This window comes from Simochromis diagramma, unplaced genomic scaffold (genome assembly GCF_900408965.1).
Source record: "Simochromis diagramma unplaced genomic scaffold, fSimDia1.1 OVJJ01000344.1, whole genome shotgun sequence".
Taxonomy (NCBI): domain Eukaryota; kingdom Metazoa; phylum Chordata; class Actinopteri; order Cichliformes; family Cichlidae; genus Simochromis; species Simochromis diagramma.
Genome location: NW_024387375.1, coordinates 435,677 through 462,336, shown reverse-complemented (window position 1 = coordinate 462,336; position 26,660 = coordinate 435,677). Strand labels below are relative to the sequence as shown.

At 40.0% G+C, this 26,660-nt stretch overlaps 2 protein-coding genes across 2 annotated transcripts; one reads left to right on the top strand and one right to left on the bottom strand.

Annotated features, from left to right (window-relative positions):
• Nucleotides 1–1,089: 1,089 nt before the first annotated feature.
• LOC120719913 (extracellular calcium-sensing receptor-like) lies at nucleotides 1,090–7,390 on the bottom strand. Its single transcript, XM_040009476.1, has 9 exons — nucleotides 6,782–7,390; nucleotides 6,192–6,486; nucleotides 5,940–6,026; nucleotides 5,518–5,787; nucleotides 5,107–5,313; nucleotides 4,750–5,025; nucleotides 2,295–2,522; nucleotides 2,084–2,207; nucleotides 1,090–2,000 (listed from the first exon to the last, which is right to left on the bottom strand). Exons 1-9 carry the CDS (start codon nucleotides 7,012–7,014, stop codon nucleotides 1,090–1,092), a joined length of 2,631 nt encoding a protein of 876 aa, XP_039865410.1. The 5' UTR covers nucleotides 7,015–7,390.
• A 2,744-nt stretch (nucleotides 7,391–10,134) lies between these two features.
• Nucleotides 10,135–14,284, top strand: LOC120720064 (extracellular calcium-sensing receptor-like). The gene is made up of 9 exons (XM_040009686.1): nucleotides 10,135–10,392; nucleotides 10,665–10,959; nucleotides 11,065–11,151; nucleotides 11,332–11,601; nucleotides 11,805–12,011; nucleotides 12,100–12,375; nucleotides 12,459–12,686; nucleotides 12,776–12,899; nucleotides 12,987–14,284. The coding sequence occupies exons 1-9, from the start codon at nucleotides 10,160–10,162 to the stop codon at nucleotides 13,916–13,918; spliced, it is 2,652 nt and encodes an 883-aa protein (XP_039865620.1). The 5' UTR covers nucleotides 10,135–10,159; the 3' UTR covers nucleotides 13,919–14,284.
• The last annotated feature ends 12,376 nt before the right edge of the window (nucleotides 14,285–26,660 follow it).

The window sequence follows — 26,660 nt, the reverse complement described above, 5'->3', positions numbered from 1 at the left end:
CAATTTAACCATAACATTGTTAACAAACTACATTAACAATTGAAATGGACAAAAAAAGAGGCAATAGAAAAAACAGTGGCAATGTGAAATAATCATGGGAACTAGTCTGGTCCTTATTCAGGCTAATTGTTTTTTGTTTTGTGTTTTTTCAGACAACCCTCCACACACATAGGCTGTGCTGGCTCACAGAAAGAGTGGGCCATCCTCATTTTGGTGAAGATTCTCTATGGTAGGTTCAGCAACTGTAGCACTTGACTATAATGATCAAGCAGCTGATGTGCCAAAAAGCTGCAAAATATTATCAGCCAGCTGGTGTTCATAGCAAGCCTCACCAGACAGCTTCGGTCCATATCGGTTGTACAAATGGAATTAAGGTTCTGCAAGGTAATCCAATTTCTAAGTTTGCAATGATTGGAATGATGGATTTTAGTGCATTGATTTATTTTAGACAAAGAAAAATATACATTTACCGCTGCTCCCGCCCTGTGTGTTACAGTCAGGGCGGGAGCAGCGGCTTTGCTCATGCGCAATTCACTTGCAGTTTGGACGCGTAGGGGTGAACATCTCCTGCTCTGACAGCAGCTGGGGGCAACTGCTACGTGAGGACTATCCGCTCCCTGTGAGCGCTTTGGTACGGGTGTGGTGCCTACGGCAGCACCCGCTGCTTGTTGAGAGTAAGAGCGATATGTGCTTTCATGTCAAAAAGTGTTTCTTAGTACACATCAGTTCCTGATATACAATAATTCCATAATTACAGATATGCAAATTAAACACAAGTATACTATGAATTCTGGGTGGATCCATATTGAAATGTTTTATTGAGAGAAAGTAATTTATAGTTTAATGATGTATAAGGTTAAATTTAACTGTTAAGAGTTAATAGCATTTGAGAAGTGTGAGTGCTTTATATTTTAACTCCATCATGAAAAAAAAATAGTAGTAGAGTAAAATAACTGTTTTTGCATCTTCTCACTTTCATGATGGAAGTGGAAAAAAGTTTTTTTCAAGATTCAGTATGTTTGGTTATATGTATTATTTATATCTATTTATCTTTCTGCATGTAATTTTTTGTTATGTATGGAAAAAATATTATGATTCAGTCCCACGACACATTATTGCTCTTTTAGTGTTTAGTTCTGGTCTCATTATTATTATGTAACATTTGGGTCCAAACAGTGTGATTAAGAGTCCAAAACCTGAGGCCAGGATGGCAAATACCTCTACTGCATCTGCACGATTTCCAGGTGAACTGATATAAACAGGAACAAAGGCCACCCACACAGCACAGAAGATCAGCATGCTGAATGTGATGAGCTTGGCCTCATTAAAACTATCAGGGAGATTCCTCACCAGGAATGCAATAAGAAAACTGAGGACAGCCAGAACGCCAATATAGCCCAGTAACACTCCAAAACCAACAGTGGACCCAACTGCACACTCATACACTATCTTGTCATTGTGGTATTGGGTGTTTTTATGTGGAGTTGGAGAGGAAGAGACGAGCCATGCAGTGCAAATGGCTGCCTGTATAGCTGTAAGAAACAGAACTGTTCCTCTCTGCTGCATAGCACCAAACCACTTCAGACTGGTTCCCCCTCCTGGCTTGGAGGCTTTGAACACAGCCAGAACAACCATGGTTTTTACTAGGATGCATGAGACACACAGCACAAAGCTGATCCCAAATGCTGCATGTCTGAGTTGGCATGTCCACATCATGGGTCGTCCAATGAACAGCAGTGAACACAGGAAACACAACTTGAGTGACAACAAAAGCTGGAAACTAAGTTCTGAATTGCTGGCACGTATTATAGGTGTTCTGCGATGGTAGAAAAAGATCCCTAGAACAACAGCACATATGAATGTGCCGAGCAGTGAAGTTGCTGCCAAACAAATACCCAGAGGCTCATGGTAGGAGAGGAACTCTGTCTTCTTAGGAACACAGTGGTCACGCTGGGGGTTTGACCAAAAATCCTCTGGACAACTGGTGCACTCAAATGAGTCTAAAAAGAAGAAGATGGTGAAATGCATACTTTATTTCACTGAAAAAAAAAGAAATATGCCATGTTGAAAGATAAACACCTACTGCTTTTATTAGTAATTTTTCCCTCAGAACAAGGGATGCAGTCAAAGCAGCATTTGGGCTCCCACTTCTTTCTCACCATGTGGGTACCAGAAGGACAGCTCTCACTACATACTGATCGAGGTGGCTATAGAACAAAATTAAATATTGACTGCAAGAATAATATTTACTGTACATGTGATAAAATATAAATGTCTGAAGAAACATATATAACCTTTCTGGATTTAAAGTTCCAGAAGATTTTGTCTTCATCAAGTATGAGTTCTTCACCTTTGAAAGCTGACCTCTTAACCTCACCCACTTTCTGAACTTCAGTGCTTCCATCAGGGAGCCACAACCAGTTCATCACATCGTAAATTGGCACCACATCGCCATTCTCATCAAATGACACTTGATCACCAAATGATGTGGTAAAGTTCACCCTTTCCAAGTAATAAACAAGCTGTTAAAAGAAATAAAATAAAGTATTAGACCTATTATAATTAAATATAGGAATTAATTAATCATACAAGGTATTTCACTAATAACCTGTATACATGTATACAGGTCAGTGAACTCTCTGGTAAGTGACCTGGTATACAACACGTTTTACACAGTATAGTAAATCAAATCTTTTTCAGTCTGCTGTGGCCACTGTCATCCTCTATGCATGCTGGGACAGCAGGTTGAGAGTCGCCGATGCCAACTCAATAAATGAACCAACTCCAGGCCTCAAGGGGTGTCCTGCAGGTTTTAGATGTGTCCTTCTGTGTCCAAAGATTATTTAAATGTCTAAATTATCTCCCCAACATGGCAACAGTGGTTCCCAAAGTGGGGGGCGCGGAGCCATTGCAGAGGGGCGCGGAATGAATTAAAAAAAGAATGATTGGACACTGATAGCATAATGGACATGTTTTTTGACGGGTCTCTCACAGAAACGCAAGACAGAAGATGAAGCATCGCCAAATATGCTTCCAAACCAACTTCCTTCAAAGCCAAAGAAAAATATGATGAAGCATATCTCTCCTTTGGCTTTACCTGTACAACGGTGGTGCCAAGTAAGGGTGGGTTTCAATGATCAATTTTGCGATCGATCTATTAAATCCTGAATTAATTTTTAAATATAAATGTATATTGCCAGAAATGCCAGGATCTCAGGTTAAAGCTCACAAAACTATATCAACAACCACCAAACAGCTAAAACAGCAAATGAGAGCAGGTAAACGGATTCCACAGAAAGATGTAAACATAAAGTGCGGACCCGACGCATCAGAATCTGTGAGATGCCAGCTTTCTCCCCCGACGGCAGGTACACAGACACGCCATTGGTACTGAAAGCCTGTCTCACAGCTTCTGATGTTGCAGGTTTTGTAACTCTCTGACCAAAATTCACTGAACCAGCAGCAAAAAAGATCCAAACTATGCTTCACATTTGATAAACATTGTCATTAATTCCCTCTTACTTTGGCTGTTTTGCTTCTACCACAGTAAAACCCCACTTCCTACACAGCTCTCTCTCTCAGTGTATTTCAAGGACAGTTTCCCATCTAAAAATCTTGGGTTTTTTGCTTTATTTCCTTGCTTATTACGCAAAAGTCTACTGTTGTGTTCACTTCAGCAGCATGTAGTAATGTTCATATGTTGATTCATGGTTTTCTTCAGTTTTTGATCTACTCCAGAATATATTTAAGGGGGTTATCTGCTATATAAAAAGCCAGGCCAGGAAAATCTCCTTCCTCCTTGTTTTTCTGTGTTTTATCCTCAGTTACGTTGACACGAAGGCATCTGGTGTACATCTCTGATGAAGTCTCACAAGTGTCAGTACTGATAAATGATCAAAATTATAATATTTCTGACTGTCTCAGTCAAAATTGAATTGAATCGAATCGGAATGCAATCAATTATAGAAATTAGTGACGATACCCAGCCCTAGTGCGAAGGTAGGTATCCCCGACAGAATTTGTTTCCCCTGCGTCGGGAGCACTCACTGGGCTGTCCAAATCACAGACAAACAGTATTCCACATTCTTGATTTTTAGTTCACAAACACTTCTTATAATGACTAACTACTCCTGACATTTTGGAGATGTTAGCTCTTTATACAGTAAAGTTACAGTGGGATACAAATAATATCAGCCTGATCCTGCTGCAATTTGTTCCCCTCAATTCAATTCATGAACAAACAGTATCCCACAGTTGTTTATGTTTTTGAACCCATTTTGCACAGAGAGGCATTTTTTGAAAAATGTATTGATAGCAATGTTGAATGTTATTACACAGTTAAAAAAACAACTACACATACAATAATTACAACATAAGGATGGTTTGTTTTTCTGTTATTTAAAAGAGGTAGTAGTTTATTTATTTAGAGCTATTTCATATACTCTGAACTATTTAATATATTTATTTAATTTAGTTCAGTCTGCTACTGTCATTATCTTGGAGCAACTGTAACCACATAATTTCCTTAGGGATTAATAAAGTATTCTGATTCTGATCTAAATACATTAAAACTACTTTATATCAGGTGTACAGAAATAGAGGAGCACAGAAAATCCTCTTAGCTTCTTCCAGCTTTTTTACCATTAAACTAATATGGCATTGTATTTAATCCTACATGGTGAATTTTGCTCTGAAAGTAATTACAAGCAAACAATTTATTCATAGGTGGAGGGTAGTTTGATATCACACCTGCCAAGGCTCCAGTGACTGCAACGTGGCACAGTTGTGTCCACTGAAAGGCCCTCTTCCTGGCACGCACTGGAGCATGTCATCAAGAGAATGTGCAAAAGCATACACAGCTTTATACACATTGTACTCAGGCCGCAGGTTAGAAATGTCCAAAAATTCAGTGTCTACTTTTTCTAGATCTTCCTGTCCAGTGCATAATGCACCTCCACCTTCCAGCCAGCCTGGTGGAGCTGGTGCAAATCTGCACTGAAATGTGAATTCCCAAAACTGATTCACCTGAAATATTTAGATCTTATAAATATGAATTATGATAATATAGGGTTCTTGCACATACCATAGTAAAGTATAAATACTCACCATGCTATTCCCATAGCTATTGTTGTGATGTAGATTGGGACGTGTTTTTAACAGGAATTCTCTGAGCCCTGGTATTTCCCCATGACGAATGGCAATGCCCAGTGTACCACCCAGGTATGGCATAAGCTGAGGTGTTTGGAGCACAGCAGCTGCTGTCCAGGCTTCACTGGCCATCCATTGTAGGCCAGTTACATTTTGCCTCACTACCTGTGCATTGTATTATACCAAATTTATAAAGTGATACTGAAATAGGGACATTATTATGCCATTCAAGTATTTGCTGATCTTGAGAAAATACCTCCAGGTGACTAGCTTTCTTTACTCATTCACACAAACACACGACATGTTTTACACAATGTAATAAATGAAATCTTAGTAATTAGTAAAAATTTAATTGTTTTATATCCGAACCTCTTCCATGAGGTTTATCATGCCACTCTCATGTGCAAAAACAATGACAACTCGAGCAGTAGAGGTTTTCATCACATTCACAATCCTCCTCAGTTCATCTGTGTCTTTGTCCCAGGGTAAAACCTCGAAGTAAGCAAGGCAACCTTCACCAGACCGACTGAGCTCAGATTGTAAGAATCTTGCTGCATGAAGTCCATAATCATCATCACTGACGAGCAGACCTGCCCAAGTCCAGCCAAAATGTTTTAGAATGTGAATCATAGCACGAACCTAAGTGAATACAGATTAAAACATTATTGCAAAGACAAGGAAAATCTTTAAATCTATAACCATTATCTTCACTGAAGCCACACAATAATAAAATAGCGTGTAATAGCACAGTCTTGACGCACAATAATGAAAGATTACTGAAAGATTTTCACCTGGAAGACATCACTTGGGATCGTCCTAAAGAAGGATGGATATTTTTGATGGTTACTCAGGCAGGAACACGTGGAAAAGTAACTCACCTGTGAAAATTACAGACTGTATATTGTAGAAATATGTAAAAACCTAAATACTGCAGTTTTTCAATTTTGTTGTGTAAACTAAGTCGGTTTTGACAAGTGGCTTTAAAATTGCAGTTACATTAAAATGATCCAGCAACACTGTTTCTTGCTAAGCAGATGACTTACCATAGGTACTCTGTACAAACCTAAAATGCTTGAGATAGCAATAGAGTGTGCAGAGGGAGAATCACCAACAATCCCTAAGACTGGAGGATTTCCAATACATGTATTATCTAATATAATTTTTTCCTCTTGACCACTGGCTAAAGACAATGCTGCACGGAATCCAATTCCAAGGTTGATGCAGTTATCATAAAGATTGTATCCCAGAGTGACATTTGGTAGCAGATTGGAGTTGCTGTTGATCTCATCAATAGCAAAAGCCATGGTTTGTGCCAGTCTAAATCCTAGTTCATAAAAACTAAAAAAAAGAAAAAAGAGAGAGATAATTATTGAATAATACAGTAATACAGCAGAATACTTGGAAAACTTATTGCAAAACTAACAAAAGAATTACAGAAAATTAATGACAACAATTAAAGATATATTTTAATTTAAAAAAAACAAAACAGATGCTTCAGCCAAGAAACATATTTTTTTCACAAATGTATTAATACACAAAGTATACTTTGATAATAAAATACATATTGACATTGGCACTGATTTTCCCCATTTTCTTCTTTCTTCTTGTTTTTTTCCCACCCTGTCATACTTACCCATGGCATTTAGGCTGTTGGGGGTCTGAGATAAAAGACAGTTCAGGAACACTTGTAAAAAAGTGGACTGGAAAGAGTCCACCCAGAATGACATCTCCAGTTTTTTTATTCCCATTTAGATTAAATTGTCCCTGTAATTGACAGGAGGGAGAGATGATATCAGAAGATGATACAGCATAAGAAAAAGAGAAATAAAGCAAAATGAGCAAAATGGTTTGTAATAATAACCACATGATAGATTTCTAATTTTCTGAGTCTAGTAATTAGGTTTTATTGTCTTGTCACTCCCTTTTGTTGGAAAGTGTTGACTAATCTTGCACACCACCCATCTGGGAAAAAGACGTAGCAGGGGGAGGGTCTAAAATATACTACATTTCCTGTCCAGTGCAAACACTATAAGGGAATTAGATGGATGCCAAGAACTTTGTTTTTTGTGCGTTTAGTTAATTTCATTTTGATTGATTTTTATTTTCAGTTTTAAAAGATTAATGAATATTCTTAATAAGCCCAAAAGGTTTATGGTGAAAAAAAAACTTTTTAAAAAATCATCTAGGACAAATGTAGCTGTCTTTAACAGTAAATCTTTCATATTATAAGAATTTTTTTTAATGTTTTTCTTGTGACACAAAAGGACCCAATTCACACAGTGTTGCCAGACAAGTAAATGTTTATTGACATAGTTTTTCATGATTTCTGCTTTTGCAGCTCTCCAGTTGCCTCCACTCTAGCTCAGCCCAACACCGCTCTCTCATTGGGCCCCCACACTCTATTCAAATAGGGAGGTATGATTAGATGATGGAAATCAGCTGTGTAGGTCAGTCTCCCCTGCCACCACATCCTGAACCCACTGCTCCACCCCTCCCCTGCACCCAAACACAAACCACACCAAAAAACAGGCAACATTTACTTATATAGTTTTTTTTTTATTCCACAAAAGAGAATCCATATCCACAAATTACTGTTTTAAAATATAGAACTTTACAGCATTAGAAAGGATATTTAGAGCCTGGTATCCATGCTCAGTAATCCAGCTAAAGAAATTCCAGAAATTTGATTCTGTTCATCTGGAGGTAGCATTTTCATTGTGGGAAACATTTACTTGCACTGCCCGCAGGCTGGGGAAACCTGCAGTCAGTGGAGACTGAGGAAGTCACTTAGATGAGTGATGAAACATTTTTCTCATTGAAAACACTACTTCTAGATGAAAAGATAAAATTCCTTTCTTTGGCTAGGACTACATCAAGCTGGTACATGAGGAAACAGCACATGAGATGGAAGACTACAGGAACCACCTGAGATACAGCCTCAGATGCAGAAAGAGCAACTTCACTTTCAGAGTTATGGAGACAAAATTGTGGATGTGGAAGCACAGCAGATGGAAATTTCAACCCATCTCAACAATGCAAACCCCCCAGTGTCTAATATCAGCATTGAGGAGACACCAAGATCATCATCCATACATGTGTAGGTGCACATGTCTTGAAGCATGCTCAATCATCCAGGTAAGTAAATTTTAATTCTGTTTCTTTTCTGGAAATAGATTTTCAGTAGAAGAAACGTTTCGTCACTCATCCCAGTGACTTCTTCAGTTAACTGCAGGTTTCCCAAACCTTATAAACAATACCTTTGCACAATGACTGAAACTAGCCCACTGAATGAACAACGGGCTGTGAGATCAGTTTAAAAACCCCAAAAACCACAGAGACGAATTTGAAGTTGAGACGAATTTTCAGAGAAATTTCAGAGAAAATTTGTCTTAACTGTTCTGATACTCCTGATACATAGGGGATCACTACAGGTTTTCACTTAGGCAGCAGCTGTCCTTCTCTCCTGGATCAGCTGGAGCTTTCTTTAGGCACCTTTTCTAGCTTTTACAAATGTCCAGCAGGGAAAACATTTACTCAGGGCCTTCTTATATGATGTTCTTCTGCTTCCCTGGCCGCTGTGTCTGTGCGGATGGTGTTGGCTCTATGTTGTAGCGTCCTGATGACACCCAATATGCTCCAATGGATAATGAGAATCAAACATTAAATACTGATCTTTATGCACAGGTTTACGGTACACATCAGCTTTTAAATGTCCCTCATTACAGATGGAAATCTCACAATCTAACAAGACTAACCTGCAATTTTTGGGGTGTAGGTGTAGGTGCTGAAACAAACAGACGGCCATGAGAAACATTTCTCACTACTTCATATCAGCAATACTTACGTGCCCCTGAAATGAGACCATGTAGTATTCACAGAAAGAGCGTGAAAGATTGTTTGAGCAGGACAGACTTGAAATCTCCTTCCTTTATCTACTTCACATGAACATCAACTTGAGTGATATTCATGTCCACCAAACTTTACACTTAGAAGGATGCATCCATTGGACAATGAATGTTAAATAGAAAGCACGGGGTGTATAAATGGGTGTGAATGTTTGAATCAGGCAAGTTGCATTAAGCAAATCAGGTAGAATGGAAAAGCACTATATAAGAACCAGATAATAGCTGTGTAATTTACGCCACTGCTTTGCATTGCAGTTGGTAATTTAAGGGTTGGTTAACTGCTTGGCCATGGAAACCTATTCCATGAAGGTCTCCATGAAGGAATTTGGAGTTCTGTAGTGATTGACTCTGCAAAAAAGTTGGCAACTTCTGTCCACTATGCTCCTGTCCACTTGCTGACCCCACTCTGTGATTTTACATGACCTACCACTTCATGGCTGAATTGCTGTTATTCCCAATCACAGTAACTTTGTTTTAATACCACTCAGCTTGTTGGATAGGATGCATCCTATCATGGTGCTACACTGCAATTCCCTGAGCTCTAGAAAGTGATTCATTCTTGAGTTTGCTTGAGTTTACTTGAGTTTATACGTCTGTGGCCATGGAAATGATTAAACACCTGAATTCAGTATTTTGATTTTGATTCGTGAGATAATACTTTCAGTAATATAGAAAATAAAAAGATACTTTAATACATGCTCACTGAAGTCCACTTAGTGTGGCATTAAAAAACTAAATCAATACAAAACCCTAAAATATTCTGATTATATAGCAATTTTGCAGTCAAAGACAAATCAAATAGGGAATAGAATTTTTAAACATGACCTTTCTGAGACATTCATGATAAAACCTGCTGTACATAAATTGAAATTTTGATGTGTATTTTTCCTTTTATACATCTTGTATGGTGGTTAAACCACAAGAATAATCATTCTTCTGTTATATTGATTTACCAGTGTATATGAAATGCATTATATGCCCTGCCCCCTTCTTATTCTTTTTCCCTAATGGGTGGAGTGCAAGATTAAGTGACACAACATTTCAATAAAAGGGATTAGTAAAGCAATGAAACATAATTACTAAGCTCAGAAAATCAGAAAGCTATCATGTGCTCATTATTACAAACCAATTTGCTCTTGATCATTTTGCTGTATTTCTACTTTTCTTATGCTGTATCATCTCATGTATTTCCCTTCTGTCAGTTACAGGGACAATTTCATCTAAATGGCATGCATAAGAGTGGGGATGTCGTTCTGGGTGGACTGTTTCCAATTCACTTTTTTAGAAGCGTTCCTCATCTGTCTTTTACCTCAAAGCCACAACAGCCTACATGCCATGGGTACGTTTAACAGATTATCAGTTTAATTGTTGCCATTCGTTTAGTAACTACTAGCTTTGCCATATATTTCCAGGGATCATGTTTGATTTTTAAGTAATATAGTATATAGATTTTTAAGCATCTGTTGTTGTTTTTTTTAATTAAAATATATCTTTAATTGTTGTCATTAATTTTCTGTAATGTTTTTGTTAGTTTTGCAATAAGTTTTCCAATTAGTCTGCTGTATTACTGTATTATTCAATAATTATCTTTCTCTCTTTTCTTCTTTTTAGGTTTTATGAACTAGGATTTAGGCTGGCACAAACCATGCTTTTTGCTATTGATGAAATCAACAGAAATTCCAACCTGTTACCAAATGTGACTCTGGGATACACTTTTTATGATAACTGCGTTGAACTTGGAATTGCATTTCGTGCAGCATTGTCATTAGTCAGTGGTCAAGAGGAAAAAATTATATTGGATGATACATGTGTTGGAAATCCTCCAGTCATAGGGATTGTTGGTGATTCTTCCTCTACACCTTCTATTGCCATCTCCAGCGTCTTAGGTTTGTACAGAGTACCTATGGTAAGTTTTCAGTTTAACCATAGCATGTTATTTTTGTTTATATTAACTGAATTGTAAATTTAATGTCAATAATAATATACAATATACAGTCTGTATTTTTCACAGGTGAGTTATTTTGCCACATGTTCCTGCCTGAGTGGCCGTCAAAAGTATCCATCCTTCTTTAGGACGATCCCAAGTGATGCTTTCCAGGTAAACGTCACCAAAATTAAAGAAATGAAAAATAAAGAACTAGTTTTTTTAAGGATATATCTGATGAATACCTGTTTACCAACAGAATACATAATGATGTGCTGTAAAGCTGATGAAAAGAAATGGTAAAGAAAGATTTTTCTAGCCTATGCAATAATGATTTAATCTGTATTCACTTAGGTTCGTGTTATGATTAACATTCTCAAACATTTTGGCTGGACTTGGGCAGGCCTGCTGGTCAGTGATGATGATTATGGATTTCATGCAGCAAGAGCCTTACAATCTGAGCTGAGTCTGTCTGGTGAAATTTGCCTTGCTTACGTTGAAGTTTTACCTTGGGACAAAAGCACAGATGAAGTCAGGAGGATTGTGAACATGATGAAAAAATCCACAGCTCGAGTTGTCATTGTCTTTGCACATGAGAGTCGGATGATAAAGCTTATGGAAGAGGTCTGGCTTTAAAACAATTTAATTATTACTAATTTAAAAGATCACTAAGTGTAATATGTATCTTTCATATTTATGTGAATGTGTATAGAAAACTAATCACATTGAATTATTTTGGCAGACCAGAAACTAGTAGAATTTCATGATGATATTATTTTTTTAAATTTCAGTATCACTGTAAACTTTTGATTTAATACAATGCACAGGTAGTAAGGCAAAATGTGACAGGCCTACAGTGGATGGCAAGTGAAGCCTGGACATCAGCTACTGTACTCCAAACCCCTCAGCTTATGCCATACCTGGGTGGTACACTGGGCATTGCTATTCGCCGAGGAGAAATACCAGGGTTCAGGGAGTTCCTGTTACAAATACGTCCTGACCTACATCACAACAATAGCTATGGGAATAGCATGGTAAGAGTTGAACCATTTACTGTAGTATATGCAAGAATTGCATATTTTCTTTATGTCTAACAAACATATTTTAATCTAAATATTTCAGGTGAATCAGTTTTGGGAATTCACATTTCAGTGTAGATTTGTTCCAGCTCCACCAGGCTGGCTGGAAGGTGGAGGTCCACTATGCACTGGACAGGAAGAACTTGAAAATAAAGACACTGAATTTTTGGACATTTCCAACCTCCGGTCTGAATACAATGTATACAAAGCTGTGTATGCTTTTGCACATTCTCTTGATGATATGCTGCATTGCAAGCCAGGAAAAGGGCCTTTCAGTGAACACAGCTGTGCCACATTGCAGTCACTGAAGCCATGGCAGGTGTGATATCAGGTTACACTCAATCTAAGTCAATTGCTCTGTAATTATTTGCAAGTTAGATAAAACACATTCTTTTTAAACAGCTTGTTTATTACTTGGAAAGGATGAACTTCACCACATCATTTGGTGATCAAGTGTCATTTGATGAGAATGGTGATGCATTGCCAATTTATGATGTGATGAACTGGTTGTGGCTCCCTGATGGAAGCACTAAAGTTCAGAATGTGGGTGAGGTTAAGAGATCAGCTTTCAAAGGTGAAGAACTCATACTTGATGACGACAAAATCTTCTGGAACTTTGATTCGAAAAAGGTTATATATGTTTTTTCAGACATTTATATCTTATCACATGTATGTTATATATGTCATTCAGGCAGATCATTTTTAATTTCTTCTTGTAGCCACCTCGATCAGTATGTAGTGAGAGCTGTCCTCCTGGTACCCACATGGTGAGAAGGAAGGGGGAACCCGAATGCTGTTTTGACTGCATCCCTTGTTCTGAGGGAACAGTCACTAATAAGAGCAGTAACTATTTATCTTTCAGCACAGCATATTTAATTAATTCATATTAAATATACAAAGTGTTTCACTATCTGCCCTCTTTTGTATCAGACTCCTTGGGGTGCACCAGTTGTCCAGAGGATTTTTGGTCAAACTCCCAACGTGACCACTGCGTTCCTAAGAAGACAGAGTTCCTCTCCTACCATGAGCCTCTGGGTATTTGTTTGACAGCAACCTCCTTACTGGGCACATTCATATGTGCTGTTGTTCTAGGGATCTTTATCTATCATCGCAAAACACCTATAATACGTGCCAATAATTCAGAACTTAGTTTCCAGCTATTACTGTCACTCAAGTTGTGTTTCCTTTGTTCACTTTTGTTCATTGGACGACCCAGGATGTGGACATGCCAACTCAGGCATGCAGCATTTGGCATCAGCTTTGTGCTGTGTGTCTCATGCATCCTGGTAAAAACCATGGTTGTTCTGGCTGTGTTCAAAGCCTCCAAGCCAGGAGGGGGAACCAGTCTGAAGTGGTTTGGTCCTATGCAGCAGAGAGGAACAGTTTTGGTTTTCACATCTATTCAGGCAGCCATCTGCACTACGTGGCTTGTTTCTTCCTCTCCAACTCCACATAAAAACACCCAATATCACAATAACAAGATTGTTTATGAATGTGCTGTTGGTTCCACTGTTTGTTTTTCAGTGTTATTGGGCTATATTGGTGTGCTAGCTTTCCTCAGTTTTCTAATTGCATTCCTGGTGAGGAATCTCCCTGATAGTTTTAATGAGGCCAAACTCATCACATTCAGCATGCTGATCTTCTGTGCTGTGTGGGTGGCCTTTGTTCCTGCTTATATCAGCTCACCAGGAAACCATGCAGATGCAGTGGAGGCATTTGCCATCCTGGCCTCAAGTTTTGGCCTGTTAGTTGCACTATTTGGACCCAAATGTTACATAATCCTGATAAGACCAGAACTGAACACAAGAAAAGCTTTAATGGGTCGTGACATTGTATGGAAAAAAAATTATGATTCAGAGTGAAAAACTACATGTGGAAAATAAAATATACATAATGAATTGAATTCACAGAAATATGTAGAAAGATCCCAAGAAGTTTGTGTTAATAACCTATTAATGCAAACTTCAAGAAGTATGATTTTACCAGAAAAAAACTTGTAGTAGTTTGTGTAGTAAGTAGGAATTGGAGCTGCAAAATGCATGACTTCTTGTTTCTTTTTAATACCAAGAATACTTCTAAAGTGTAATGATTACCTAGAAGTACCTGTGGTAATTTTTATGTAATAAACTGTATTCATTGATGCAAAATGAAAGACTCCCAAGAAGTCTGATGATTAGGTGAAATATCCATTGAAAATGCAAAAAACACCCGATTCAAAAATAAACAATAAAACAACAATAAACATGTATTTATACTGATCAAAAACTAGCTGGATAATATTCTATTTTATCATGTATCACAATATGAAACATATCAAAGAGTTCTGTCGAAAGAGCTTGAAAACATATATATATAAATAGATAAGATAAGGCTTGAAAGTATAGAGTATATTTTATATCTGGATGACAATACAAGGTAAAATAATATGAGGTGGAAAAGTGACTGTTAATGGATTATATATATGTCTAATACACAAAAATAAAATGCCATCCATATTTCACAGCTGTGTGTGTGTGTGTGTTGTTAAATGTTGAGTAGGTGCAGCAATAGAATTGTAGAATTATACTCGCAGGTGTGATGTATCAATGAAATAGTCATTTACAAATAGTAATTTCAACAGAGGTTGCCTTGGCCATTAATTGAACTCTAACCATCCAAAGATCCAGCCTCTCCTGCATGAAGTCGCACCAAACAGCAGAGGTATTACCATAAGGTAAATTAATTGCAAGATTATTACATATATGACTTTCATATTTCATATACTTATAGAAAACAGAAAGAACGTCAGCTTTCAAGGTTTCATGGTCCTAAACCCTTTAAGACCGGCTGGGGTGGGCACGCTCCATTTTGCATACCTAATTTTAAATCCCAGTAGAACTGCAACCACATAAGCTAGCGCAATACTGCTTTTTGCATATGAAACCTGAGGAGTTATACTTACATTTTACGCCATCAGCTTGTCCTAAGTCAAGGTTTCCTTCCACATATGGCTTTGCAAAAATTTCGGAAAAAGCATTTGCAGCAACAAAAGCATAATATTCTAGAAACAGGCTTTGCCGATCCAATCAGCTGTTCATAACACTTCCTACATTGGAATAGACGTCAGCGCGAACTATTGCATGTCTGCCATTACCTTATAAGCCTATACTGGTGTTTTTAAAAGTCATGTTTGACTTTATGCTTTTCTGTATAGTTTCTGGGATGGTTAGAACTCAAATTGCACTGCTGGAAATTGTTTATGTTGATGCACATGCTGTTTTTTTTTTGCAAATTTGCATTATAATATTTATTTTCATTTTTCCTGCAGTATATATTATTATAGAAAATTATATATAAAAATTGGTGTATCTCAAAAATAAAACTATGAAGACACTCAAAATAAATTTCTCATGGTTGGAAACTATTTTGTGCAACTTCTTTGTATTTAAATTTTTCAGTGTAACGTGTATATTGATATATAACGTGCTATTGATGTATAGCAACTTGAAATGCTCCCAAAAATGGCACTACATTATGTAAAAATATAAAGATAAGCTCTGGCGGAGGCGGCTCTTAAAGGGTTAACAAATTTAAAAATTATTCAAATTCAAGTGCAGATAAACAACAATAAATTAGATATTACATTATTTATGTAATAAAATGAACTAATGAAGTTCACCCTTAATGTTACATAGGAATTAATAGGTCAAATCGCAGCCAGGTACTGCTAATAACATGCACTTCAGTATTTGAGCATTTGCAAATGCCAATATACAGGGAGTGCAGAATTATTAAGCAAATGAGTATTTTGTCCACATCATCATCTTCATGCACGTTGTCTTACTCCAAGCTGTATAGGCTCGAAAGCCTACTACCAATTAAGCATATTAGGTGATGTGCATCTCTGTAATGAGAAGGGGTGTGGTCTAATGACATCAACACCCTATGTCAGGTGTGCATAATTATTAGGCAATGTCCTTTCCTTTGGCAAAATGGGTCAAAAGAAGGACTTGACAGGCTCAGAAAAGTCAAAAATAGTCAGATATCTTGCAGAGGGATGCAGCAGTTTCAAAATTGCAAAGCTTCTGAAGCATGATCATTGAACAATCAAGCGTTTCATTCAAAATAGTCAACAGCGTCGCAAGAAGCGTGTGGAAAAACCAAGGCGCAAACTAACTGCCCATGAACTGAGAAAAGTCAAGCGTGCAGCTGCCAAGATGCCACTTGCCACCAGTTTGGCCATATTTCAGAGCTGCAACATCACTGGAGTGCCCAAAAGCACAAGGTGTGCAATACTCAGAGACATGGCCAAGGTAAGAAAGGCTGAAAGACGACCACCACTGAACAAGACACACAAGCTGAAACGTCAAGACTGGGCCAAGAAATATCTCAAGACTGATTTTTCTAAGGTTTTATGGACTGATGAAATGAGAGTGAGTCTTGATGGGCCAGATGGATGGGCCCGTGGCTGGATTGGTAAAGGGCAGAGAGCTCCAGTCCGACTCAGACGCCAGCAAGGTGGAGGTGGAGTACTGGTTTGGGCTGGTATCATCAAAGATGAGCTTGTGGGGCCTTTTCAGGTTTAGGATGGAGTCAAGCTCAACTCCCAGTCCTACTGCCAGTTTCTGGAAGACACCTTCTTCAAGCAGTGGTACAGAAAGAAGTCTGCATCCTTCAAGAAAAACATGATTTCCATGCAGGACAATGCTCCATCACACGCGTCCAAGTACTTCACAGCGTGGCTGGCAAGAAAGGGTATAAAAGAAGAAAAACTAATGACATGGCCACCTTGTTCCCCTGATCTGAACCCCATTGAGAACCTGTGGTCCATCATCAAATGTGAGATTTACAAGGAGGGAAAACAGTACACCTCTCTGAACAGTGTCTGGGAGGCTGTGGTTGCTGCTGCATGCAATGTTGATGGTGAACAGATCAAAACACTGACAGAATCCATGGATGGCAGGCTTTTGAGTGTCCTTGCAAAGAAAGAGCTCCTCCTACTACTTCGAACTGAGGAGAGTAGACAGCTAGCCGAGGAGAATCTCATGAAGAAGCACCTGACTGCATCCACGCTTCGTGCTGCTGTTCACTCTCAGAGCACATGTGCTTGTGGCCATTCAGACACCAAGGCTATTAATGAGCTGAAGCAACAGATGCAGAAACTGCAGAGTCAAATGGCTGCTCTTCTCTCACAGAAATCTCAATTCTCCAAGCCAGCACCATCTCAAACAAGATGCAAACAGTTCCCGGCCTAGAGCAGGCTACTGCTTTAAATGTGGAGAGGATGGGCTTATGTCAGCAGGATGGGCCAACCCTCCGACCCGACACTGGTTCTGAAAAGAAACAACTTTAAAAAAGACAGCAGGCATGGGACAGCAATAACAAATCATCAAACTAGAGGCAGTCTCTGTGGAGGGACAGACGGAGGCTGCAGTTGACCCATGTCCCAGTTACAAGCAAAATGGACATTCTATCACACTGCCTAAAGGACTCATTGGAACCAGAAGTACAGCACAGGTCACGATTGGAGGAACTGTATTCAACTGCCTGTTAGACATTGGGTCCCATGTAACCACCATCTCTCACTCCTTCCACCATGACTATCTTTCTTACCAAGAGATACAACCAATGAAAAATCTCCTGGAGACAGGAGCTAATGGCCAAGCTGTTCCATACCTTGGTTATGTGGAGATGAATGTCACTTTCCCTCCCAACTTCTTGGGTTCCACCACAGCTGTTGACACACTTGTTCTGGTAGTTCCTGATGTCCAATCAGCTCAACAGCCATCAATACTGATTGGTACAAACACTCTGGACCTGGCATATGAGAAATCATTCTCAGACCAGCAACCATCCTTTCCAGCCCCGCATGGATACAGAACAGTATCTCCAGGTGTTGTGCCAAAAAGTGATCGTCTGCTAGAAAGTTATTGCCATCCATGGGAGGGGTGCAGGTGCTTAAAGCTGTAGCTACTTCCGTGCAACTGATGTAAGGTGTGGTAAGCTGAAGACCGCTTCAGCTGTCTTTTTGCTGAAAAATAGTAACGCAACCACATCGCATTTTCATGTTAGTAATGGTAACGGTGTTGTCGTGTTTTCAATAAAACATCAGTAGTAGTGAGCAAGCTTCTTTATTTTAACGTGGCTCACATCCATGCACGTAAACATAACCTGCCGCTGCTTCTACGACACAGTATATATCACAATTTGGTTAGACAGCCCCCTAGTGGTGAAGCTGAACTACCCACATAACTCCTATCAACGCATCCCCTTTTCTTTAGATGTTAACTGCTGAACAACACTGTGGAAACATACCTAACATTGTATAGCTTGAATTACATCCCAAACATTTGTGACAGTGTAAACTACTGAACACACAATAATGCAGAAAGTTCCTTTTTGATATATGTATATATATCTAGCTATATATGTATACACCAACATATACATACATATATATGCTTAAAGGTTTAGTCTATCAGGTGGCTTGATAGAGCGTGCTGATCTTCTGACAATGGGTGACTGGTCTCTTTGCTCCACACTGTCCTTCACGGGTGTTGTTGGTTCAGGTGGTGTGTTGTTGTCATCACACTGTCCTTCCGATGGTCCCATTGTCTTTTGAGTGTACAGTAAACTCCTCCGATTTCTCCTTAATATCAGTCCATCTTCAGTTTTCACATTGTATGATCTTGGGTTTACCTCCTCCAGTACAGTTGCTCTCTTTGCCCAGATGTTTGCATCTTCCACTCTGACTGCTTCATTGGGTGCGAGTGGTTTTAGACTTTTTGAGGACTTGTCAAAGTTGACCTTTTGTCTCTTCTGCAACTGTTTCATTTTGTCTCTCACTTGTTTGTGTTTCCTGGTTGTTGTGTAAGGAAGAGTGGTCCGTAGTTTTCTTCCCATTAATATTTCTGCTGGTGACTTGCCATGCTCCAGTGGTGATGCTCTGTAGCTCAGTAGTGCAAAAAAGGATCTGCCTTACTATCTTGTGCTTTCTTTAGTAACTGTTTCACAATGTGCACACCTTTCTCTGCTTTCCCAATTGGACTGTGGATGCAGGGGGCTTGAGGTCACATGTTTAAAGTCATATTCCTGAGCAAATAGTTGGAATTCTCTACAACTATAGCAAGGTCCATTGTCACTATGAACAATCTGTGGTATCCCATGTCTAGCAAATATTGATTTCATGTGCGTTATGACACAAGTAGCTGACATGTTGGACAATAATGCCATCTCTGGATAGTTTGACAAGTAATCAATAACCAGCAGGTAGTTTTTTCCTCCCAGGTGGAAAATGTCTGTTCCGACTTTCTGCCATGGTTCCTCCGGTATGTCTGTTATGGTCAGAGGCTCTTTTGGTTGTTTGGCCTGGTGTTTGATACACGTATCACAAGTTGAAACCATTTGCTCAATGTCTGCATTTATACCTGGCCAATAGACTGCTGTTCTGGCTCTCCGTTTGCATTTCTCTATGCCTAGATGTCCCTCATGCAGTCTTTTCAGGATGTCTCCTCTCAGTGAGTGTGGAATTACTACTCTGTTTTGTCTTAGCAGAAGTCCATTCACAACACTTAGTTCTGCTCTTATGTTGTAGTATGTTTTGCATTCACCTCTTGGCCATTTCCCATTCAACAGTGTTATAACTCTTTGCAGACTAGAGTCCTTTTGTGTTTCAGCCTTGATCTGATGTGATTTTCTGTCTGACATAGGAAGTGACTCTGCTACCAGGTTTACATGTATATTTACATCCATCTCTGTGGAGCTTTGCTCTTTGTTTGGGGTTGTGGCCCTAGAGAGCGCATCTGCTAACACAATGTGTTTACCTGGTGTGTAGATCAAGTTAAAATCATAGCGCTGTAGCTTCATCATCAATCTTTGAATGCGTGGAGACATTTCACTTAAGTTTTTCTTGATTATGGCTATGAATGGCTTGTGGTCAGTCTCTGCCACAAATGTTGGCAAACCATAGACATAGGTGTGGAACTTTTCAAATCCAAAGACAAGCCCCAATGTCTCTTTTTCTATTTGGGCGTAGCGAGATTCTGTCTCTGTCATTGCTCTTGAGGCATATGCCACTGGCCTCCTGTGGTCTCCATAAGCCTGCAACAACACTGCGCCGATCCCGGCCTTCGATGCATCTGTTGACACTTTTGTTTTTCTTTTTGGATCAAAATACGCCAAAACTGGCTCTGTTGTAAGTGTCTTTTTCAGTTGTTGCCACTCGTTTTCCAGTTCTTTATTCCACCTGAACTCGCAGCCATTGTGTAGAAGCTGTCTCAGGTGCACTGTTTTGGCTGCCAGGCTTGGGATGAATTTTCCAATAAAGTTAACCATTCCCAGGATTCTCAACACACCTTTTTTATCTTCAGGATGTGGCATTTCCAGTATAGCTCGTAGTTTTTCCTTGTCCGGCTCGATGCCTTCGGCTGTCAGCTTGTCACCGAGAAAGGTAATGTCACCCACGCCAAACTGACATTTTGCTCTGTTCAGTTTAAGTCCATAACGTTTCACCCTTTCCAAAACCTTTACTAGTCTCTCATTGTGCTGCTGTAGTGTGGATCCCCACAAAATGATGTCGTCCATATAAACTCTGACTCCCTCGATTCCTTCGATCATATGCTCCATGGTCCTGTGGAATATCTCAGGAGCTGAAGAAATTCCAAAAGGCATTCTCAAGAAGCAGTAACGCCCAAATGGCGTGTTGAACGTGCAGTATTTTGTACTGTCCTCATGAAGCTTGAGTTGCCAAAATCCTTGGGACGCATCTAGTTTGCTAAAAAATTTTGCACCAGCCATTTCACTTGTTATTTCTTCTCTTGTAGGTATCTGGTAATGCTCTCTTTGTATGTTAGCATTTAAGTTTTTCGGATCCATGCAGACTCTAAGCGCGCCGGTTGTTTTTTTAATGCACACCATGGAGTTAACCCATTCAGTAGGTTCTTCAACTTTTCTTATAACTTCCAGTTCTAGTTCCTCTTTGAGCTTGTCTTTAAGAGCAGCTGGAACACGTCGAGGTGCATGAACCACAGGCTGAGCTCCTTCTTTCAGCTTTATCTTGTAGGTGAAGGGTAAGACTCCAAACCCCTTGAATATGTCTGGGTACAGATCCACTATTTCTTTCACACTTTTGGGCTCAGAGCTGTTTATACTGTATACCCGTCTGACTAGGCCGAGTCTCTCACATGCTTTATCTCCCAACAGAGATTCATGTCCCTCTGGCACAATGATAAACATCAGACTGTGATATTTTCCTTTTACTTGTACCCTGAGCCTGCATTTACCTTTGGTTTTGATTGGTTCTCCATTATATGCTTGGAGTAAACTGTTATTTTGGAATATGTGTGGTTTCGTTTTCATTGCTTTCACATCCAGCTCATTCACCAGATTAGCCTTGGCTCCTGTGTCCAGTTTGAAAGTTACCAGGGCTCCATTCACTGGTAACGTCTCTGTCCATTTGTCCTGGTTCACTGTACTGACTGCAGGTTGGTCCATGGGTGTATCGTGCTGCATTACCATTCCCACAAAAAACGTGTCACTGAGAGCAGTTTCTTCTACTGTGTGTACTCTTTCTTTTTGTTTATTCTTTGAAAAACATTGCTTGGCAAAATGGTTTTGTCCATTGCATTTTTTGCATATTTTACCATAAGCTGGGCATTGTTTCCTTCCATGTTTTGTGCCACATCTTTTGCACAAGAAAGTGTCTTTTGATTCTTTCTGTTCTTTTTTGTACGTGCGCCCTGCCTGCCGTGTATTAACTGCAGCTACAGCTGTGCTTTCCGTGTCTGTTTCCCTCGGCGACCCGCTGAAGGTTTTTTCATGTTGTATTGCAAGCTCGCTGGCATGACATACTTTCACAGCACTTGCTAAAGTCAGATCCGCCTCTCTCAGAAGCCTCTCTCTTATCTTTATATCTTTTATTCCAAATACGATCTGATCTCTTATCATAGATTCTTGCAGCTGTCAGGCAAAATTGCATGTTCTTGCTTTTAACTTGAGGTCAGTCAGAAACGTATCAAAACTCTCTGAAGGTTGTTGTATACGTGACCGAAAGACGTACCTCTCAAATGTTTCATTCTTTTTGGGCGAACAGTGTTCATCAAACTTTCTCACTACTTCGTCAAACTTTTCTTTGTCTTCTGCAGTTGCGAACACAAACGTGTTATATACTTCCACCGCTTGTGGACCTGCTACGGTAAGAAGCAGTGCAATCTTCTGTGTATCAGGCTTACTATCTAGGCCGACAGCTTGCAGCATAAACTGCTGTTTAAAAGTTCGCCACTTACAGTCCACATTTCCGTTCCAGTTGACGGCATCTGGTGGCTTAACACTGTCCATGATGACCTGCTTTACTGGTTCACTCCTGGTACCATGTCGTGTTTTCAATAAAACATCAGTAGTAGTGAGCAAGCTTCTTTATTTTAACGTGGCTCACATCCATGCACGTAAACATAACCTGCCGCTGCTTCTACGACACAGTATATATCACAATTTGGTTAGACAGCCCCCTAGTGGTGAAGCTGAACTACCCACATAACTCCTATCAACACAGGTGTTGTATCGATAGAAATAGTTATTAGTTAGCTGTTACCTATAACGCCATTATTCCCATCCCTGCTAAAAGTGTGTTGCCTTTTTTAAGCATTAGCTCAGATATTTGACAGTCATTCAGTCCACACCCCAGTCTCTTCTCAATTAACTAAAGCAATGGAGGAATTATGTAAGAGATAACAGGATGGTCCCACCCTCAGCATCAGAACCTACGGAAGAGGATTAGGGCCACTGGAAAAAAAAAAGAATTCTGACTTTATTCTCAGAATTCTGACTTTATTCTCAGAATTCTGACTATATTCTCAGAATTCTGACTTTAATCCAGGATTCTGACAGTCTGAGTCTTCCACAGGAGCTGCTGATCCAGTTCTACACTGCGGTCATTGAGTCTGTCCTGTGCTCCTCCATCACAGTCTGGTATGGAGCAGCCACTAAACAGGACAGGAGCAGACTGCAGCGGACTGTACGGGCAGCAGAAAGGATCATCGGCACCCCCCTGCCCTCCATCCAGGATCTGTACCTCTCAAGAACCAGGAAACGGGCAGGGAAAATCATCGCAGACCCCTCACACCCTGCACACAGACTTTTTGATCTGCTGCCCTCTGGCAGACGGTACAGAAGCCTGCAGACCAGGACCACCCGACACAGGAACAGTTTCTTTCCCCTCGCCATCTCCCTTCTTAACAGTTGACCTGTCACACTGCTCCCACTGCCAGACTGCAACTGCACCTTATGTACATTATGTAGTATTCATTCCACCTCATTCATTTCTGTATTTTATGTATATAAGTTTAGATTCGTTATTTATAGTTGGTTTACATAGCTTTGTGTATGTATGTGTAATGTGTATATATAGACACGTGTGTGTGTGTGTGTGTGTGTGAGATTTACATTGCTGTGCTTGAAAGCCACCATCTACTGGAACCAAATTCCCTGTATGTGTCTGCACATATACTTGGCCAATAAACACGATTCTGATTCTGATTCTGATTCTGACTATATTCTCAGAATTCTGACTTTATTCTCGGAATTCTGACTTTAATCTCGGAATTCTGACTTTATTCTCAGAATTCTGACTTTTTTCTCAGAATTCTGACTTTAATCTCAGGATTTTGAGGTGGGCACCTGCAGGCTTCCAGCTTCAGTGACAGCGATGTGTCCAGTTTGGCAGGTGGAGAACTAATTCACTAAATATGGTGGATATAAGTGATTTTTTGCGTGGCCGAGGGGTCCCCGAAGATGCTATTTTATTAATGGAAGAGCAGAAGGTGAGTAACAAAAAGAGAGATAGTTTGGTGTCTCCTATTTTTACAGGAAAACAGTTACGGTACAGTTACAGTTAGCGATTAGCATGCTTGTTAGCTTATAATGTTATATAGGAATGAACGTGTTTCATGATGTTACAGTATACTAGGTGAATTGATGTTTTAACTGTTGTTGATTGCGGGATCATCCCAGATGGGTTCGTTGCATTTTATTTTATTGTTCTATTTCAGAGTTTTTCAAGGCAGTTAACCGGAGCTGTGTTACAGACATAGCTGGACTGGCCATTGGGCATACCGGGCATTTGCCCGGTGGGCCGCTGGCGATTTTTTGTTTTTATGGGCCAATCGATTTTTTTTTTTTTTTGGAAGGGTATAAATAATGAAAGGTGTTGGATTGGCCAATTGGTCATGATCGACTCTGGGCAGGACCAATTACAGCCGAGGAGGTCGGATGCACCCTCCCCCTTGTTTAGCAATCTTATAGACAAACTAAAGAAAACGGAGAACAAAAAAAGGAAAGGAGGTGCAGAAAAAATTAGGGCCAAAAAGAAACAAGCCCTTCAGGCAGACGCTGCCAAATGTGTAAAAATAACTGAATTGTTTGGCGGTAGCTATGGCATAGCTTCCACAGATTTAGCAACATCAGCAAGTGGTGGAGGCCAGCAGGTAGATAAGGGAAAGGGGAGGCAAGAGGAGGAGAGACCCGAGGCGGCTGCCGGTCATAGTGGCAGAGGAACTGAACTTCAGGTAAGAAGTTATGACCTGCTGTCTATCTGTGTCAGATATAAACCAAGTTTAGTTGTAGTTTGTTTTCGTTGTGCTGACTTTTTTCAGTCGCTTAGAATAACTGGTACTGGTGGGATGCCCTCAGGCCTCTGGCCTCTGGGCCTGAAGCTTGGTCCTCTCTGGCATAGCTGGCTGCCGGCAGAGCCCGCGGGCACGCCACTGCCACCTCTGGCCTCTGCTCCGTAGCTGCGGGGTGACCTCTCCTTTGGGGCTCTACTCAGCTCTTCCCAGGAGGGTGGCATGGTTCCCCCCCCTTTGGTGGTCCTCCTCGGGTCCTTGTACTCTGGGGCCTCTGGATATCTGGGGCCTGGATCTCCTCCATACCTGCTTCATACCCTGGTGGACGGGGCTATGGCTCCCCACACTCCCTAGCAGATCGTTACATGGAGAAACCTTTGGAATACAAGCATGCTGATCCACACAGGTATGCACACAGGTGTACACACGGGTGTTCACAGACGCGGATTACACCTTTCTTGGCTGCTGCCTCAAAGCACATTGTGCGCTGTCTATCTTGCGTGCTGCACAATATCGTTTATTATTTAGTATCTACTGTTATCTACTGCTAGCTAGTTTATTGTGATGGTGCTGTTTTTTTATTATGTTGCTCTTTGTTGTTTTACTTTCTCTTCTGTTTTTTTTCTCCATACAGGTGATCCAGGTGTTTTGTTTTTCTTTTCTTTTTTTCTTTCTTCCCCCCCCTTCTCACCGTCTCTTCTCCCCTTTGGTTTTCTTTCTCTCCCTCTCTTTCTTTCATTCTTTCTCCCTGTCCTATCCCCCAGTCATGTCTGTCCTGTTTGTAGCAACTGAAAATAAAATAAATTCATAATTATAATAAAGGTCAATCAAATGGACCAATATGGCAAGGCCATGATGATCCACTTGGTAAAATAAATCCGCTTGGCATCTTTCTTGGCCTTAAGACAACAATTCTGATGGCTAAAGATCCAAACGGGACACCAAAAAAAAAAAAAAAAAAAAAAAAGAATAACTGGTACTGCGTACTAGCTAGCATGACGGAGTTTATATACTGCTGGGCGGGTGCTATGAAGTTACTGATAGTAAATTTTATTTTATGCTTAAGGTTAGTTTCTCAAACTCCTCAAAATCTTAACAAATTGTGCCAATCCTTACATGTTGCACCAGGCTGATTTATCATCAAAAGTGGAGAAGTCGGTGACAGAGGAGACAGAAGAGCAGCAGAGAGAGATGGAGCAAGAGAGAGAAATAAAAGAGCAGGAGAGAGAGATGGAGATGGAGAGATGACTTTATGTCATCCATGAGGAATGCATTTGACATATGTTTCACATATTATAGCCCAACAAGTTACTTATAGCAATTTAAATACGAGCAATCAGTTTTTGGCAAATACCAGAAATCAGTTTTTGGCAGACAATCACTTTTTGGCACAACACCGGCTATTGCAGTTAATAATACAACAGCTTCTTGCCATTTTTTGTGTTTCTTTTTATCGCTGTGTAACTGAGTTCAATTGAAAGCCTGCATGCGCTAGTACCTCTTGCCACAAGTTCCCAGAATCCTTTGCGGTTTTACCCCTGAATGACGTCACAATTTTGGTGGGCCGGTCTCTAGTCAAAATGCCCGGGCCGATTTTTTGTCCCAGTCCAGCCCTGGTTACAGATGCTAGCCGCCTGCCAATATCACTGATATATTTGATGTGTACAAATAAGTTACACTTAGTACAGCGGAGGGGAGAAACTGTAATGAATGTTTATGCGGATATTTCACTCAGAAAAATGGGTGGCGTTCATACACAGCCACCGACACAGCCCCGGTTGTTGTTCTGACGGTGGCCGACTGACGATCCCCTCGCAACATGTTAGCTAACACAAACTAATGTAGTGCATGTAACTGCGTATACGTTAGGGGTACAGTGTCGGAAGAAATGAGCAAACTGTTAACTGTTTATAATGTCAGAATGACATCATCATCGCACTATGTAATGTATGTCAGCTCAAGAAGGAAATCATATCTTATACTCTGAGCTGCCCAGTGCACTTAACGC